Source organism: Kryptolebias marmoratus, linkage group LG13 (genome assembly GCF_001649575.2).
Source record: "Kryptolebias marmoratus isolate JLee-2015 linkage group LG13, ASM164957v2, whole genome shotgun sequence".
NCBI classification, from domain to species: domain Eukaryota; kingdom Metazoa; phylum Chordata; class Actinopteri; order Cyprinodontiformes; family Rivulidae; genus Kryptolebias; species Kryptolebias marmoratus.
Window position 1 is genome coordinate 19,320,227 of NC_051442.1, and position 18,978 is coordinate 19,339,204.

General features: G+C 41.8%; 1 protein-coding gene across 5 annotated transcripts in view; it reads left to right on the forward strand.

The window, feature by feature from the left end:
* Window positions 1–18,978, forward strand: part of abr (ABR activator of RhoGEF and GTPase) — a 133,635-nt gene that overhangs the window by 103,738 nt on the left and 10,919 nt on the right. Inside the window, exon 1 of one of the 5 annotated variants that reach the window (XM_017412603.3) lies at window positions 16,603–17,137. The exons of the other annotated variants lie outside the window; for them this stretch is intronic. Coding sequence (XP_017268092.1) covers window positions 16,952–17,137 — 186 coding nt within the window. The 5' untranslated portion in view covers window positions 16,603–16,951. Of the gene's footprint in view, window positions 1–16,602; window positions 17,138–18,978 lie in introns of those variants that run through there. 5 annotated transcript variants of the gene reach the window in all.

Below are 18,978 nucleotides of genomic sequence, written 5' to 3' on the forward strand. Positions count from 1 at the left end.
CACACACACACACACACACACACACACACACCCTGCGGCTGTACGTACGCAGTCACACAAACAGCTGTCAGCAGCACTAACAGATGGGGGTCTGCTGGTGTGTTCAGCTGCCCGGGGGACAAACTCACACACACACACAACTGGATGATGGGGTAATACATGGTAAATGATATCAATAATGTGCTATATTATCTGGTGTTTATTAGCTTATGCTCTATTTCTCTGGCTATGTGTGTATGTTGGTGTGTTGGGGTTTGCAGGCGGTGTGTGTACATTCATTAGAACCAGAAAGATTCAAGACAAAGCGCTCATTCTAGTCCTTATTGCTTTTTTGCCCCTAAATCCACTTCTTCAGTCATTATGTGCTCTCTGCAGTTTTTTTTTTCTATGCTTTTTAATGAGTCTCATCCTTCATCCTCCTCGTGTTTGAGCATATGGCTTTTTTTTTCTTTTTCTTTTTCTTATTGATGAGGAGTCCCAATTAAACCAACTTCCTCATCAGACAGTTCTTGATCAGTGGAGCTGATAGCAGCACTTTTGATGGATTTAGACTTTTTTTTTTCTGTCATCGTCTCACAAGGAGGCTCATCCGTCACAGCCGTCACTTACACTACCTTTGTTAATGTTTAAAACATGCGCTCCCTGCCTCTGGGGACACACATGCTCGAAATACCTGCATGTCCTCAGTTCATGCAAACATGCAGATACATTTTAATTTTAACTTCTTTTCCTCAAAAAATAAAAGTAAAAAAGGAGGAAAAGCTCCTGACTTTGCAGATCTAGTCAGTGTGTAAATATGAAGACTTTTGTTTACATTCAAGGCCTGAAGAGAAGATGTTAGTTGGAGGAAATCAATTGTTTGGTTGCTGATAAAATTGACATTTTTGAGTCTGATGAATTTGAACATCTGTACATAGACATTTTGTAGTGTTTTAATCAAAAAGTCCTGCTTTTGATTAAACCTCAATTTAATACTAATTCAACCAGAGTTTGAAACAAATTAAAATGATTTATTTGAATATTTTAGTTCAACAAATAGTTAACTTTATTTTGAAGACTTGTCTTGGTTAAAACTGCTCAATAGAACCTGATGGTAGCACCAGATGAATAATCAGTCAATCACAAAAGTCATTAAAATTCATCTTGTTGTGGCACAAAAGTCTTAAACAAGCCCGGTGGCAATTCATTTTAATGACTTAAAACATTTAACTCAAATTTTAAAAGAAAAATTGAAAAAGGATTAGTAGTTTAAACTCTTGCAAGGTTGTAGTTTTTTTTAAAAATACAAGTTCGAAGTTGGACTTTAGAATTTTTGAATCCTAAAGGCAGAGATAAAGAAATATTTATTTAAAGACTTAAGTGAGGAAACAAAGCAAGAGTGGGTAAAGGTCCCTAAAAGGTCAGAAGCCCTCTGTGGGATCTCCCTGACATTATCTGACCCACACCCCTGTTCGTCCTTCTGCCTTCTCCTTCTCAATAAAAAGCTCAAACGCTCGGCTGCGATGAAACACTTGGATGTGGAGGGCGATCCAGCCAGATGATCAGTCTCCTCGTTATACCGTTACATAATCTCTCAGCAAAGAATAAAGGATCGACAGCAGATGTTTGATATCCTACCACGAGCGTACATATGTGGCACATGCGGTGCCGGCAGTCGGACGGAAACAAAAGAGAGGAAGATGTAGGAAGAAAGCAGGAATGGGAGCCCCAGATGGTGGCCAATTATGGGATGCTGGGATTTAAAGTGAGAACAAAGGAGCTCATCGCGGGCAGAGAAATGAAATGCTCTCCAGAGAGCGACACCATGAATCTCTGCGTGCACTTTTGTCTCTTGGAAGGAGTCAGAGATGAGACATAATTGTCTGAATAGGGAAGTGTGTGTGTGTGTGTGTGTGTGTGTGTGGTGGTGGTGGGGGGGGGTGATACGACAACTCAGAGGCTGTCGTTTCTGCATTCAGATGTAGTTGAGAGACAGATGAGAGCTTTTTATCGCAGCTAAAAGAGCTTCACTTTTTGTCGCTGCGGCCTCATCGACATCAGTTATCGTGCAGCTTCTGCAAAGCCTTTTTTTTTGTTTGTTTTTGGTTTGTTGTTTCTCTGCTTCTCGGAGCCTGTGTCACCTTGCGCTGTCACGCCAGACGTTTGTTCTGCTCGCAAATAGATGAACGATGACAAAATAGGATTTAGTCAAAAACAAAATCATATGTTTAAACTCCGCCCCGTGTTCTCGGCTGTGACATTTTTTTTTTGATTTGTTATCAGATACGTTTGCAACTCTAGATCAACCTACTCTCCTATCTCTCTCACACACACGCCCAAAAAAAAAAGCCCCATGACAAACACTTGTCTCCTGGCTGATCTCAGGCTGTGAAGTTATTGACAACAGATGACAGCGGAGGAAAAGGATCTCCTCATCCCTCTCATCACAGCCCCACTCTGACTCTCACAGGGACAAAGCTCATTTCATGCTCGACTCTTCCTGCCAGAAGCTCTGCCCGATGGATTATCGAAGATCCACCTCGGCTCTGGCTCTGTTAAACCCCTGTGTGGTCAGTGGATAAGAATCTGCAGGGAGACTTTGATCCGTCACCAGCTTCACCTGCTGGTTGCTCTTATCTGAAATGATAAGAGGTATTTTGTTGAAATATTGCAGAAATTTCAGCTTCTTCCAGGGTTTAAATTAAAGATCAGAGATTGGTCCCTGTCTGATCTTGATAACTGAACCTAAATATTTGCCAATATAGATATTTTACAGTCCAGGATATTTTTAATTGAGCACATAATTTATATTGTTGCTTTTGGTGGCGATGTTGGGTTAAGTTTTTGCACAAATGTATTGTTGCATTTATATTTACGTCACAAATAACCACATTAAAAGCCTCAGAAAGATCCTCCCATGCTTATACTTACCTCGTCGTCCGCTCTGCCTCGCTGAACAAACTGCGATACATCTGCTTTAAAGATCAAGGTTAAATAACTGCTTCTAAATCTGGAAGCCTCTGATTCTTGTTGTGTTTTAATGCAGAGTGAAGATGAAGAGGCAGCGTGACGTACGTGGATTAAAAGCAACGACAGTTTGTCGGCCTTAAAAACGTAGTCAAGGCTCACTGAGTGTTATGGGAGGAAAAAAACATGAGTAAAATGGCGTGAAAATATTCGGTAACTTCTAATTTTTATTAAAAGCAGAGTCAATGTTACATGTGAGTGTGTATATGTGAGAGAGAAGAAGTCGCTGCTGCACAAAATGAAGGCAGAATAATTATGGAGCATTTGGTTTTTACCATATTGGTGATTAGCACAGTTAGCCACAGACTCTGTGGATTTTTTTTAGATGGATACATTTTTCCTACCTTGAGTCAAATATAACAGGCTGCAAACATTTCTGAATCGAACATATTCCACAGGAGTTAAAGGTTGACTCCGACAGGATGAAATAAAGCAACTTTTCTGCAGTCCGTGAAGCTTTCCTGTTAGCTGAAGTTCCTCATTGCTCCTCCATAAACAGTGGCTTGATCGGTGACCTCGGCCCGATACCCAGTTCAGAGGCTGCTACAGATATCTGCACGGATTGGGCCCAGATATAAATAAAATCTTACTTAAACCATAAAAGGAAACATAATCCCGATGCAATGTGTCATTTAGTCTTTAAAAGAAGAAAAAGCAATCAGAGCAAATCGGATTGCTCTGATCTCTTGTTCTCGAGGAGCAAACGAACTCAGGTGACCTTTCTCTTGTCCTTAAACACACCTAAGGTTTTCCAATAAGAGTCGGCCTCGCACAGACACCCCTCAGTGTCTCTCTTTTTTCTTTCCTTAATCAGATTTCACATCACTTTCAGAGCCAAGTCTCTCACCACCAGATTTTTTCTTTTTTTCTCCTTTTCATCCCAGTGGGAGCAGAACACGTTCTCCTTCTTCCTCGTGTTGATGTTGGCAGCCCGAGTGGCCTGGTTCTCTGCGACACGCTGTGTCCCTGCTCCGAGAGCCAGCTCTCCGTCAGGGGGGCGGGGCATAAATGTCCTTTCAATGACTGAGCTCTCGTCGAACCCAATTCGGCCCCGAAAAACGCTGATAATTGGTTTGGACGGTTAGGAAGTTGTACCGCGGCGGGTTTAGACTTGATGACTGTGCAGGATGTAAGATGCTTTCCTCAGAACCGGAGGCTGACGTTGAGCGAACATTTACCCGATGTGTGGTTCCACGCTTCATTAGGATGGATGGCGGATCCTCTCTGAGGTTTGGTTTCTTCAAAGAACTGGAGACGTGACAAGAGGGGACACCGCAGCGCAGCCGTCTGCATCGAAAATGAAACGAATTACCTAGAAGTCTACTTGTGTGGAAATGTTGTAGTATTAACCCAAAGTTCAATGAAGTAACCTGAGTTTACACTGTTTAGCTTAGCTGGGATTTAAATTGTTCATTAACGTTCCTTGAAGGAATGCATATCGCTCACTGCCTTCTGTGTGTGAAAGTTTTAAATTACGATCATCTTATGAGGAAAAATGACAGCATTCTAACCATTTTTGTCAAACTTTGTAAATGACATTTCGCTCAGACTCTCTGCAATACTGCAATCTGTTAGCTTTCAGAGTATATGTTGTGAATAACCCTCAGCTACTGCCACACCGAATTTTAGCTCAATATCTGTAAGATTGACTCAATTATAGCCATGTTTGTGTTTTCTAAGGTCAACGAACTCTTGCGGCCATCTTGAAATGGGGCAAGTCCAAAAGTTAACGAGTTATAGATCTAAATCCAGTGGCAACTTTCTGTAAGTTTCATTAAAATTCAGCCAGTGGTTCATGAGATATTTTGCTAACAGACAGAGAGACAACACACAGACACAAGCAAAAACATGTTACCATTTTGCCGTTGGCGGCGGGCAATAACAAAAGACGTTTACTTTCCTAATCAGAGAAGCTTGGCCTCGTACAGTGAGCTCTTTTCGGGGGGAGGTCAGTCATGTAGTCATGTGATGAAGACACTAACCAGGACAGACATTTGCTGCTCACCACATCCTGACTGTTGTGTGGTATTTCATTAAATGTTTCTGCAGAAGCACCGCTCAGGGTTCGTCAGGTAGTATTGCGTGTCAGCTGGGTTTCTGATGTCCTGCTTTTCCACTCGACAACCTCAGAGGAAGCTGTGCTTAAGGCCGTGACAGATTTTGACATTCATTTTTTTACAGTCCAACCTGATCATTTCCGCTCAAACAGAGTTCCCTGATGCACACCTCCACTTTTAGTGAGTAAAATCTGAATGTGCTCGCCTGGAAGAGTTCTTACAGTTTCTACAAGGATCATTTAAATAAAACGGGGTCTTCATCAAGTCAGTTAGTTTAATAGATCTCTGGTTCTCTGATTGTTCGCTTTGGTTTTCATCCACGCTGCGTAAGAACAAAGCAGCGATCAGTTCCTGCAGCTGCTCTTTCTGAGTCACTATGTTGAGCTTTTATATGCTGGATTCTTACATTGGGCATCTGCTCCTCTCCTGTTGGGATCTAGTAGTCTTCATGAAGCACACGTCGAGACTGAACCTTCAAGATGGAGAGAGCAAAGATGTATCATCTGAGAGGAGTCGCTGACTGGTTAGCATGCTTCTGCCTCTTTCAGTTTCATGTTCGATTCGACGTCCGTGTTGGGTTTTCAGGACTGATTGTTGCTGAGTCTGTGATCCCAGATGTCATTGTTCTGTTCATGTGGCAGAACCGTGAGCTGTGCCAGCTGTTTGATCCTGATTTATTACTTCCTGTCCCAAGGCGAGGGAGGGAGGGGGGGGCGACCGCCTGTTTCCTGGTGGGACTGTACACACTTCAAAAACCCTTCTTTCACCTGCCTCTGAAAAAACCCCGCCTAGAACGAAGTCTTATTTAATCCGGTTTTGTAATTTAGTCACTTTGAATCGCGCAGGTCTGTTCTAGTTCCTGCTGTTTCGGATGGTTTCTAACAGCTGTCCGCTCCAGCAGGTGTTTCATTCTCACTTGGCTGAGCTCAAAACTCTGGATTGAGTTAAAAGGATGTATGCAGCTTTGACTTTTAGTTTAAGGTTTTCTCAAAACTCCCTTGATGAGCTCCATGACATGAGACCTCAGCTTTGACCCCGTCTCGTCAACACAAACTGTTGTTTTAAAAACTCCAGTGTCAGCCTTTTAGCATCCATCTGAACTCCCAGTGAGGATGGGAGCTAAAGTTAAAGGCTTTTAAAGTTGGGAATCAAAGCACTTCTATCGTTTTAAACATCATTAACTCTCTTTAAGTCAAGGTTCTGCAAACTTTTGCAATCCAAAGACCCATTTTGGCCTGTCTTCCACTAAATTAAGTTTGTCCAGAGCTGCAAAAAGTACTTGCATCTCAAAGTAAAGTCGGCAAAACCCTTTAGGTTTTATGTAAATACCAGAATGAGAAACTATAGTTAGATTCTGAATTTAAAGAACTGAGCAATTTATTGCTAGTTTTAGATGGTAGAACAAAGAAAAAGACCAAACTCTTATGAAGAAGGAAAATGTTATTTTTGTGTGTCCCCACTTTTATCAAATTTATACACTGAACTATGCAAGCCTTCGTGAGTCTCGACTTTATTTGTAGAAAATTAAAAACATACAGTAAGTATTCCACAGTGAAAAAAAATCAACCAAATAGTTGGAATGAACATAAGCCCAGCTTGTTGAATATTTATTTGTACTCCTATTTCCTGTCATAAACTCAGAGAACTTATTTATTTTCAGCGTTTATGAAGTTTTCATAAAAGGCAAATCTTGACTTTTAATTCTCATTATTTAAAATTTCTTGCCCTGTTTATGCAGATGACCTTATCTTAATGAGACAGTAATCTGTGTGCAAAACTGCAACAACGTGCCTCACATTTGTTACAAAATCTTTCATTTCTCTTGGGTCTCCGAGGAAGATGTATGGCTGAAAGTTAGAGTTGGATTTATACAAAAGGTAAAAGTGTATTTTTTTTTTAAAAGTTGATCATCTACAGAAGCCTGCTTTGCTCTGCTTTGATGCTAACATCTTAAATAAACCACCTGAAATCACCTCGGACACAAAACACTCTGATCTGCGGCTCTTTGCGTTTTTTTTTTTTTTGTGTTCATTTTTGTTGCGTAACCAGCGTGTCGTGAATTCATCTGAGCAAGCTTTTTTTTCTTTGTTTGGGTTTTTTTTTGTAAGCGTCTCTTACAGAATCCTAAACTGTGATGATCCGGCAGGGGCGTACCTGTCCCCTCTGGTGTATCGCCGCTTTCAAAGAACTGAGTGGGAGTTTGTGAGGGAGGGCACCTCAAAAGTCAGTTTCACACAGTCCCAAATGGTTGGAGTTATGCAATGGATGTTGTGTAATAGCTGGGCGAGGGATGTGGACTTGGTGTGTGGGTTCCAGGAGCTGTGGAGGAGTTGTTTTGGGGGCTGATTGCATCTCTTCTTTCTCGTATCTCCTGCTACAACCTGTTTGTGTCAGCGTGAAGGAGCGGGATCTGATGGGAAGGAGCCACCGTGATCTCTTCACTGATCCTGCCACTGGCTGCATGTACGAGTCATTAATAGGGAGCCGTTTAGTTTTGTTTCTAATTTGTCATTTTCATGTATAATTTTAGGGGAGGATGAAAGAGATCAAAGCAGAATGGAAGAGGCAGACTGGAAAGTGGCACATTGGAGAGAGAAAAAGCTGCAGCTCCTCTTCCGATCCATGCTGGCTGCCAAAGCTGGGGGATTTGTTTTTAATTGATTAAGTGATTGATTTTCCACTCACAAGTTAATGGATTGTTCACCTGAAAATGAGCACTGAAACCAAAGTGGGTTTTCCCTCCCTTCTCCTCACTGGTTACAATGAAAGGAGAAGAGGGGGGGAAGGGAGGATTGATGTTTCCGTGACAGAATAGCTGACCTGGTTTTTACTGGAACTGGGAACGTCGGAGCTTGTAAAACTGATTTTTTTTTTTGATCTTTTGGATTTTCTGTACTCTGTGAAGATGTGTCGGAGCTCTTCGTCTTGTTTGGCACCTCTTAACCAAATTTATGCAAATAATAAATGTGAGAAATGGCAGCCCAGGATCAAAATGATTAGGCATGGGTTAAATAATTTACTGAACAAGGGAAGGGTTTCAATAATGTATGATTGGGTGGCTTTTAGTTAAATATTCAAAGCGATAGCTCAGACTTTTTTTGAAGTGTGGGTCTATGGAAAGGTTATGAACAATTAATATCGTACCTGTTGTAGATGGGTCTTTGAGCAGCATCAGCTTGGAGAAATAGTTTAATTCGGACCAAATTACTGAGCTAACCGCTGGTCAGCGTGAGGTCAAGACCAAAGTGAATTGCTGTCATCTTAGAAAAAGAAACATCAGCCTAAAATTTTTCATGTGAATTCTTTTTTTTTTTTTTTTTTTTCTTAAATATACCTTTACATAGCCATCAATTCAGCAATAGACAGTTGTTTACATGGAAAGCAGGGGTTATTTACAAGAGCAAATAGCAGCAGCCGCTAGCTGTAGCACTTCTGGTGCAGCCTGCAGCTTTTTCGAAAGTAATTTTATAATATTTCTGTTGGAATAACCATATATTGAGAAACTGACCACAAAGAAATTTTTATAAATTAGCATTCTCATAAACTGTTATAATTTATTTAATATTAGAGTTCTTTCAAAGGATTTTAATTAAACCCTGTTTCTTCAGACCAGGGGTGTCAAACTCCATTCCTCAGGGGGTCGCTCTCCTGCATGTTTTAGATGTGTTCTTGGTTTAAAACACCCGGTTTAAATGGATGACTTGTTGCCATGCTCCTGGAGAACCTGATGATTTGGTGAGGAGGTAATTAAACCATTTGAATCAGGTGTGTTGGAGCAGAAAAACCTAAAACCTCCAGGACAGCGGCCCTCGAGACACCCCTGCTTCAGACTGAAGTCACTCAAAGAGCTACCTACAACAGGTAAGATGTTAGTTCTTCATAGTCTTACAACAGAATCTCACCGCATCTGAGCTGTCTCTTCAACTTTTTGTAATAAATTATTACTAATGTGAAATGCTAATGGAGGTGGCGAAACCTGACCTCGTGAAGTGTGCCGGTTTCAGGAGATTAGAGGTCTGTGTTTGTGGTGCTTCTACGTGAAATCAAAAAGCAATCGTGTTTTTGACAAAAAGAGTTTCAGAGTTCAAATTTGCCACATCTAAAGAATTAAAGGAACATAGTAGCGCTAAACAAGGAGGAAAATGGTGAGGTGGCAAGATGAAAAGTTACCTTGTGAGATAAAAACGTAACACAGCATCAGTGTTGTCAGGACTGTTTACAGGTGAAAATTAAAGGAGTATTCTGTTAAAATTGTGGGTGTTTTGAGGTTCTGACTACAAAGACAGCAGGAGTTTGCCTGTTGTCTGTTATTGGTTAAACATCCTAAAATATAAAAGAAACACTTTTATACTTTTCCTCTGAACCATTTATGCCGTCATATTTTTTTTTCTGGTATTTTGTCCTACATTTCTCAGTTGTGTAACACCTTCTCATCTCGAGCCACTCAAGCTCACCCCGTTGTTTTTCCCTCTCATAGTCCCACTATCCCCCCACCACCACCACCCCTCCGCTCCGCTCATGTGATCTTCCAGGTGGCTGCGTCCAGTCAGCAGTGGTGAGCACACTTTAGATAAATAATTCAGGCAGGTCAGCAGCATCGTGGGTCCTTTGAGGCTGCACTCTCCCCGTCCCTGGAAGTGGGTCACTCCAGTCAGACGTAACGCGACCTCGCCCGAGTCGAGTGGAGATTACAACTTCTGCACGGTGCAGTTTACGTCTACGTCCCACCAGAGATGAGGAGGGGGTGATATATCAGGTAGTAGAAGCAGGAAGAGAGAAAAAAAAAAGTTTAATTCCCAACATTTTTCTCAGACTTGCAGCTTATCGTTCTTCTTCAGATCAGGCTGCTGTCAGATATGAGTCAGAGCAGCTTTACCTTGTGGGGAAATAGTCTTTTCATGCTGTATGTTTCACTTATTTAAATTAAGACAGGTAGTTCTGAATTACTACAGGCTGAGCATGGATATCTAATGTGTTGTCTTTTACTCAGAGCTTCACTAATTCTGGCTGCGTAAACTCGAGATGGGATCCAAAACTCGTAGCTTAAAACAGGATGCTCAGTAGCTTTCTGCATCTTTTGTATGATATTTAAAGAGTAAATCCAGCAGGTGAGAGAGCTAGACAGAGGAATGAGAGTTAAATCTGGACAGAAAAAAGATTTATCTTATCCTTCTCCCTGGCAGAGTTTTTTTGTAAAAAAAAAATACACTCAGGATCATCTCTTCATGTGGTGGTAGTTTATGTTTTAGGTCTAAAGTTGAAAAGAAATCATAACAGTTTGTTAGCACCATCATTCTTGGATGCAAATATGTAAACTTGTTGTTTTGTTTATTTCTGAATCCAGAATTGTCCTTCCCTCTCCTGTTTTTTTTTTAGCTGTTACTCTGCTGAGTAGAGATTTGATTGCAAAGGCGGTGGCTGACATTTTTATGGTCTGTCAGGTTAAATAAATATAAAACATCAGTCTGTGTGAGGAGGATTGTAGGCCTAAATAATGACAAATGTCACTGTTTATTGGAGAATAAATTGGTGAACAAAGAAAGGTTTTAACAGGTCTATCAGGTGATTTAAATGTGGTGAATTATGGAGGATAAAATCCGGAGTTTTTAGTGTGTAGGAAGTGACCTCGTTGTTTGGACTGAGTCGTCATGCAGAACCTGCAGAATTACAGCTTCTGTATTTACTCTTGCATCATTCTACTACTCTACTTCCTTCATGTCCTCATCTTTCAGTTGCCTCTTTTTATTTTTGCTTACATCGAAATATACTTCTCAGACTTGGAGACCATTTAAGGACCCGACCTATAAACGCTAATTTATAGCTCGACTCACCTATAAGCAGAGTTTAGGACTTCAAATTAGCTCCGTGGATTTCTATTCCTAGATATGCTCCATGTTTTATCACCTATTCTCTGTCAGAATATGCTCTCTTTCTCCCTGACTCCAGCCACACCCAACAACACAAAACAGACTTCCATGCTGATGAAAGCTTCTCTTTCCCCCTTTTCTCCCCTCCTTACGCCTCTTCCCCACTTCTTTTTGTTTTAAAGTGCCTAATAAGTGATGGAGTGGTTTATCACAGGAAGATGCTCCCAGTGGCTCAGATGAAAGAGAAGCAGGAATAATCTGTAAAGCACCCTAAGGCTGTGATTTCCCACCCTGCCAACCCCCCCTCCCCCCATTGCCTCTGCACTCCCATTTAGCGCTCTCACTGTACCCTGAAGGACCCTCCCTTGAAAGCCCCCCTCTGTTTCCCCTTCCTCCACTTTAAGCTCCAGTGAAAGCGGAGAGAAAGATCAAAGCCGTGGAGCGAGTCATCCAGTAAACATGCTTATAGAGAGCCGTCGACTTTGACCTGATTGAATTACCTGCTCTCAACCTGGTTTCTAGCAGCTGCGACTGTCTGCCAATCCCCGTCCTCGGTGACATGATCAACATTCAGCACTTTGTCATTTTTCACGAGGAGCTCAAACCAGCCTGAGGCTTCTGCCCTTTTCCTTTTCCGGCTCTTCATTTTATTTCATTTTTTCCCCATCTCCGAGTCTTGAATGATCACCTTTGTTCCATGATAGTTTCTTCAGGGGTTAACAAAAAGAAACGTCCCAGAGCCGAGGCCAAGAATATGAAACGTAGTCCTACGTGTTCAGTAACGTGAGGGTGGCGGCTCAAACCCCACGTGAGCTGAAGTTAGGGTGTTGCTGTGGCAACAGGTCGGGCTGAACATCAGCCTCTGTGTTTCAGCTGTCACAGCTAATAGAAAGAGAAAGTAAAGCAGTTTATCTGCTCTTTTGTGGATGTCATGTTTTCATACAAATGTGGAAGAAAAAGTAGAAATTCAAGGCCTTCCGTCGGCTCACAAAAACTGTATAAATCTGTACAAATGTGCTCTTAGAAGCTCTGAGGAGTTCAAAGCATTTCCTCCCGGAGATTCAAACATCTAAACAATGTTCTGCATCAAAGGTTTTTGACATTTGTGAAGGTTTTCCTTCCCATTTCACTATTTATTTAGATTTAATAGCATTTCTCTGATTAGAGCGTGTTAGATTTATTCATATAATAGTTTGAAAGCAGTCACTCTCTTTTCTAAGTAGACAAGCTTTTCTGTGGCTTTGCTGGGATTTTCAGTGATAGATTGTTTTTTACCATTTTACAGTGGTGTATACAAATTGTTTAGTCATTTTTCAGAAGCCAGGGCCAAATAAACCAGCATTTCTTGAAGGAATTCCTACATCACCAGACCCGACCGAGTATTAAGCCCATATGTTGATCAGCACACGAACATACTTTTCAGTAAACGGGCCAAAGATTTCGATAAAGGTCTTGCGTGATCAGTTTGTGCTCGGACTACGTGTTGAGGATGACTCTCAGCCACTACCACAACAAAAACAGATGAGTCGTAGCCATTTTTGTGTTTGTTCAGGTTTGATTGGTTGATATAGTTTGTTTCAAACAGGTTAAAACAAATAACAAAATAGAACAAGGAAAGAAAAAGAAATAAGTGCAAGGTAGAAAATGCACCAAAGGCAGAAAGAGAGAGAGAGAAAAGAAATAAATAATGAGATGGTCTCTGATTATCTGCTTGAAAGAGAGATTTTTAATCCTACCTCTTATCTATAGTTGATAATATATCTTTTTCTAACTGTATGGTTAATAGGTTGTTATCATACATGTTATATTTCTATGTAAGAAAGACAAATCAATAAATAACATATTACATAAAAAAACTGATTAGCTGTGGCAGCCATCTTGAACTTGGTTGGCTTCAATGGTTAATAAATTGCCGCTGACAACTTCATTCAATATCGAATGATTACTTTCTGAGAGTTTCATTAAAACCTGCCCAGTGGTTCATGAGATATTTTGCTAAAAGACAAACACACACAGACTCAGGCGATTACATGATCGCCCACCATTCAGGGCTGCAGGTGATAATGAGGCAGCAGACAGGTGGCTCTGGCCCAAAGTTGGAGAGGTCGTCTCTTAATCGGCGGGTCGGGGGTTGGATCCCCAGCCCGTGCACTGTGCCAAAGAGTCCTTGGACCAGACACTGAACCCCCACTGCACCTCAATATGCTCATCGGTGTACGGAGTGAGAATATAAAATCACAACACACAAGACTGTGAGTCTGAGTAGCATTCATGACAAACCTACAGTTTAATAGCAGCAGTTGTGTAATACTAACAGGATGTGAAGCTGAAAGTTAAAGACCTAACAGTGAGACATTTGGAGCTGCTCCATATTCACGTCTGATTGCTGCAGCTGTTAGATTAATCGCCACTTTTATGCGTAGATGTCTCCGATGGGCTGAGCTGTGCTGTGTCAGAGGCAGGGGGATCACAAAGCCAACAGAACGTCAGACCTGGTTTAGGGCTCCCCTCCACCCTCCTGTGTGGTCATATGGAGCAGCTTTACGAGGGGCCGTCCCACCCTGCCCATCTATAATTAACATCCAGGGCTGGGCCCGATCCCAGGGCACTGGCTCTAAACACTCAAATTTGAGTTCTTAGAAGGAAAAGACATTGGGTGACTGGTTTAACTAACAGAGGAAAGACAAAAGCAGCTCTCTAAGAACATTAAACTTTAAACCTAAATGATAATCTGTTAAAAAGAAGATCCACTAACAACCTGGCTGTCTGCTGCGCTGACACTACACCTTACACCAAACTTAACACCAATTTAAAAAGAAAATCTCAAGGATCTGAACTCTGACTAATGACTCATTTTTCTTCTTTCATGTACTTTTCCATTTCCACAAGAGCTCAGAGTTAGCTCCCTGCTGGATTCCCTCCTCCTGTTGTGCTGCGAGTTTTTATCAGTCCCACACGGTTCATCTTCTCAAGGCTTTCATTTATTTCTGCTGAATATCTTTCAGGCATTGTCGGCTCAAAGAAGAAAGCTAGAAATAAGTTACATTAGAGCTACTTATGTCTGGAGAGCAGATGAACTTTTCAGCCCTAAGTGACTGAAACTTTGAGATGATGTTAAATGAAGGTAAAAACAGGTCAGATTCAGCAAAACAATGAGCATCAACAAGAATTTAAAATGATTATTGTTAGATAGGAGCTCTTCACATAAATTTGTTGTTGATCTATTAAAAAGAACAAGATATTTTAATATTTTTGGAGTCCTGCTTGTTCTGACATTAATTACTGGGTTGAAATAATGTTGAAGGATTTTGAGGTTGCCTGCCTTCCTTGTTGTTTCGTCAACTTTTTACAGTCTGTCCCACATCATGATACTTCCACCTGCAGAACTTCTACCTGATAGTGTTTTCTGGAGGTCTTATTTGTTCTTCTAAGCTTTCCCAAACAACATTAGGTGGGGGATTCTCTCTCTTGCGCTCTCATTACCATGTTTAGCGCAGCGATTGAGGTCAAATCAACTCATTTTTGTGTTGTCACAGAAAAGCTACCAGCAGCTGTAAATAATGACCATGAGGGCAAAGTTAGGTTCCCCACAAAATCAGGCTGCATGGTTTACAGTCATCCTGCCCCATTAAAAGAACATTTTAGATTTAGCCGAAGGTTCGATGTGGGTGTAACGTAATGAGTTTTTATAAACTTGTGATTGCAACAATAAATGGACTGAAACTGATGTGAAATTCGTCTTGGCCCCATTTGGACCAACAGTTAATCCAGTCAGGACTAAACCCTATTTCTCATTCAGAGAGCTATCTACAACAAGTAAGATATTTGTTCACAACCTCGCCACGGAGCACTTCAAAAGATCTGAACTGTTGCTTTAAAGTGCTTGTTTAGGACTTTTTACATGTGATGGGAGTATTTTGTTGTTTTTTGATGGAAGCTCTTTGAAACGAAAAGCCTCTGACAGATCTCAGAGTTAACAAACACAAAGTCATTTCTCCGGTCCTTTTCTTTCTCATCTTGCCCAAAAATATCACCCCCCTCCCCTCCATGTGGGGGTTTTTATCTCCCATTTTCAAAACATGGTTTTCCCAGACATTCTTTCCAAGTTGTGACGCATGGAGTGTGTATGTCTCATAGTTACAAACCCCGCGAGTTAAAAATAATCGGCGGTGAGGGTTGGCTGAGGTCTCTTCCATTATGAAGCCCCCCCACCACCACCCCGACCCTACCCTACCCCACCCCTGCATCAGACATACAGCCTCCCGTCAGACATACAGGCCGCCCTGCTCGTCCCTCTCATTTTCTGACCGTTTTATTATCACCACAGACGAGCCCACGTTTTTACACCACGGTGTGATGCAGTCTGCTGTGTGCCTACAGATGACATCATCACTCTGGGTTTTTTTTTTTTTTTTTGTCTGTATGAGAGATGACTTTAAAAAGGTTCGGTTTTTTCAATGGAATCTCTTCAAATGCTTTCAGATCAGATAATCGGAACCATTTTAATGACTGTCTTTTTGGTCATCAAATTCAAACTACACATTGCTTCATCTCGGTTTCCACTCCCCGCAGACACATCTGTTTCATCACCACTTCACCGAATCCAGGACATTCTGTGACATGCTCTTTCTTCCCTGCTTGTCTGAATTCCCTTTAAGAATCACCGTACGATCAGCAGGCAGATGTCTGCTCATCAGTTCACGCCGGCTCTGAGTCACAACCACGTTTGTAGAAGTTTTAACATGCATCCTCACGCCTGTAACCTTTCCCGAGAAGAATATTTGTCCACTCTAATCCAGATTGGATGGGACGCAGAGAGACACTGGAGACAGAATTTGACAGGCACACAGACTCCCTTGCTGCACATCGATCCATTGTACGTGGAGGAGTGCTCTGTCCGTCCTGTTGAATAAACATGCCGATTGGCTCGCCGTGTCTCCCAGGATGTGCGATGAGCCTGTGGACGTCTTTGAGAGACTTTCCAATGTCAGCAGGCAGGCACAGTAAAAACGGTGATGCGTTTTAGTGGAGAAATACACAACTGTCAGCAGGAAACGAAAGCAAAATATAGAAATCAGGGAAGCGAGAAGAGGAGGTGTGAGCAGATGAAAACACACAGAAGGGAAGAGATTGGAAAAAATTAAAAGGGACATTTTTAGATAAACATCTCATGTGATCAGCTAGGACATTGTTAGCAAAATATCTCATGAACTGTGGATGGATTTAAATGAACCTTTCGGAAAGTAATCACAGGATGTACATCTACAACTGATAAACTTTTGGAAACAGCCCAATTCACGGTAACTACCACATCCAACTGTGTTATAGGCAGTAAACTTTACAGATACTGAGCTAAAATTTGGTGTGGGAGTAGCTGAGAGTGTATATTTTCAGCGCCACACGTTGCACATCATTTTTGCTTAAAACCTTAGCAGTAATCGTTGGAGTCTTTCTTTCTTCATCACTTCCTGTGTGTGGTGATTCGCTGTGGGAAAAGTTAAAAACGGGTCAAAGTACTGACCAAAACACACAACATTTAGCTTTCCCTCCCTCCCTCCTCTCTGTTTATTGCCCCCTCCTCCTCCTCCTCCTCCTCTCTTTGGAGGTGTGTCCTTCAACATCTGGAGAAGCAGTGCTGCTCAGGGAGCTCATTCAGCCCTCCCTGCCTCCCTCCCTCCCTCTGCCTCTCTCCTGCTCTCTGTAGCAGTGTTTGCAGTGGTGGAAGTCAGATCGCTCGGTGAGGAGATGCTGCGAGCTGACTGTGGAATGAACTCACACAAACAGGATCCCACCTGGATTTACCCTCAGACTCGGCAGGGAGGTCATGGCAGCGTCCTGTTTTCTTCTCATTCCTCGTCCGTTTGTGTTCTGAGTTAAGAATCCGCCCGTGTGAGACTCTCCAGCACCGTGTCTAGCGATCAGTTAAAAAAAAAAAGGTAACGTAAGGACCCTCGCGAGTGAGCGGAGGAGCACTTCCTCCACCTGCGTCTTGGTGGAAGAAGGGGATCCAGCGGCTTTGGGATGACGGAGATCCTGGTGTCGGATGTAAACTTGAACTCTGTGTGCGAGCGTCTGGAGCAGCACTGCTGCGTGGATCCGAACCAGCACAATCAGTCCAGCCCGCCGCAGACCCCCGTGCTCAAGAGGCACACCAACACGGGGGCCAAGCTATGGGGCCGGGTCCGCAGCAAGCTGCTTAGACAAAAGGTCTGACTTATTCACACACACATGTCACAGTACACACACGCAAGCTGTTTCTCTTCTCCATTCTGCATTGGATTTGTCCTCCTGCCTTCATCGCTGTGTCACTCCCATCTGTTTGTTCTTTTATTCCCAGTGTGTCTGTCCGTGTGTTTGTCCTTACCTCTCTGTCCTCCCTTCATGGCAAAGTAGACTATTATTCTTATCCGATGGCTCAGTCTGCAGCGAAGACTAAACTGCGACCTGCTCTCAGTAACAAGCGACTCATGCCTGTTTGATTTGATTCACACTGAATATATTTATCACAAACACTAGCAGCTTTAAAAAGTCTTTAATCTTCTGCAGATCTGACCTTCGGGAGAATTCCTCTGACACATTGTGGTGTGATGAAGGAATAATTACATTTGTTATTGTTTTGAGACATGGCACAGATACGCAAACAGCTCCTTATTTCCCCGGATACTGGATTATACAATAATATATTTCAACCTAGAAATGTCTGAGACGTCAGAAGCTACTTTGATTTGCATTAACAGCTTCCTGCTCTGACAATCTCATCTCAGTCTCTTTCTACACTCAACAGCATTTTCTTTCTTTCTTTTTTTTTTAATTAAATCTCATCTTGATGACTGAAAAATGTATTTTATCAAAGGTTTTCAATGTCAGCACAGCGCCCTCTGCTGGCCATTTCTAATGTTACCCTGCGGTTGAACTGATTTAAAGTCTCCTTTCTCTTTTAGGCACTTTATTATTTAAAATGGTCTCTGAGACATGCCTGAGCTGTTCGCATTGTGTTTTATTATATACAAGTAGCCATACATAAGGGGTGGGGGGAAGGGTTCATATTTTTTGCAGCAATATGTTGCTTTAGTACTTAATCACACACACAAGCAGAAAATGTTTCTAAAAGGCTTTGCTTTCAGATCAAAATTAGACGAAAAACGTTTTAGTTTAATCCAAAAATGGCGTTTGTTGTCATTTAATGACCGTACTGATGTTGGACTGTGTTGAGGCCACCTAAATATGGGTGCAGATACTCAGGTCTGTTGTGGCTCAGCTGAAATGTTGGACCTGAATTGTGACTCATTCAGTGGTGCAGGAGAGAGGCTGGTTCTGACTCTACGTGCAGCTCTTCACATGTGTTTAAAGCTAGAAACTCACATGTTTCACTTTGATATCCATCAACTTCAGTGTGAGCTTCTTGGGTTTTATTCTCTGTGCATAACAAAGTTAAGACTTACATGGAGTCGGCTTGACCTTTCTGTCGTCTCCGATATTCGAGAAAAGCTTGAGAAAAGCTGACCTCTGCCGCACAGAGTGGAATAAACAAAGGATCACTCCACGAGCTCTGTCTCTCTTAAACTGACCTGCAGGTTCAATATTAAATCGTTCTTGTTGTCTTTCTGCACACCTTGCTGTTTTATCGCCAAGCGAGTAAGGAGGTTTTTCTTCTTTTTCTCTTAATCAGATTCATCAAATTTACACTGACTCTGCCGTTCAGCTCTCAGCAACACAGTAATCTCTTTTTATTCAACTTCTTTGTGAAGTTTCATTCATTTTTATTCATTTAGTCATCATGAAGGAGACTTTAAATGTCAGCTGGCATGAGTCATAGTATGTTATTCCACTTTTTATTTCAGTGCGTTCATCAGCTATGATCATGGTGTTTATTTGGCTTTTTATGTAACAAACCAATAAAAATACAAAGGTCAGCATACTATTTATTGTGAGACGGCACCTCTGATCATTAGAGCATATTGCTTTTTTCTCTTTGTGTGCACGTGTGACATATATCACGGTATCTGCGGGGAGTTTAGAGGAATCTGCATGTTAAAGGCTGGGTGGGG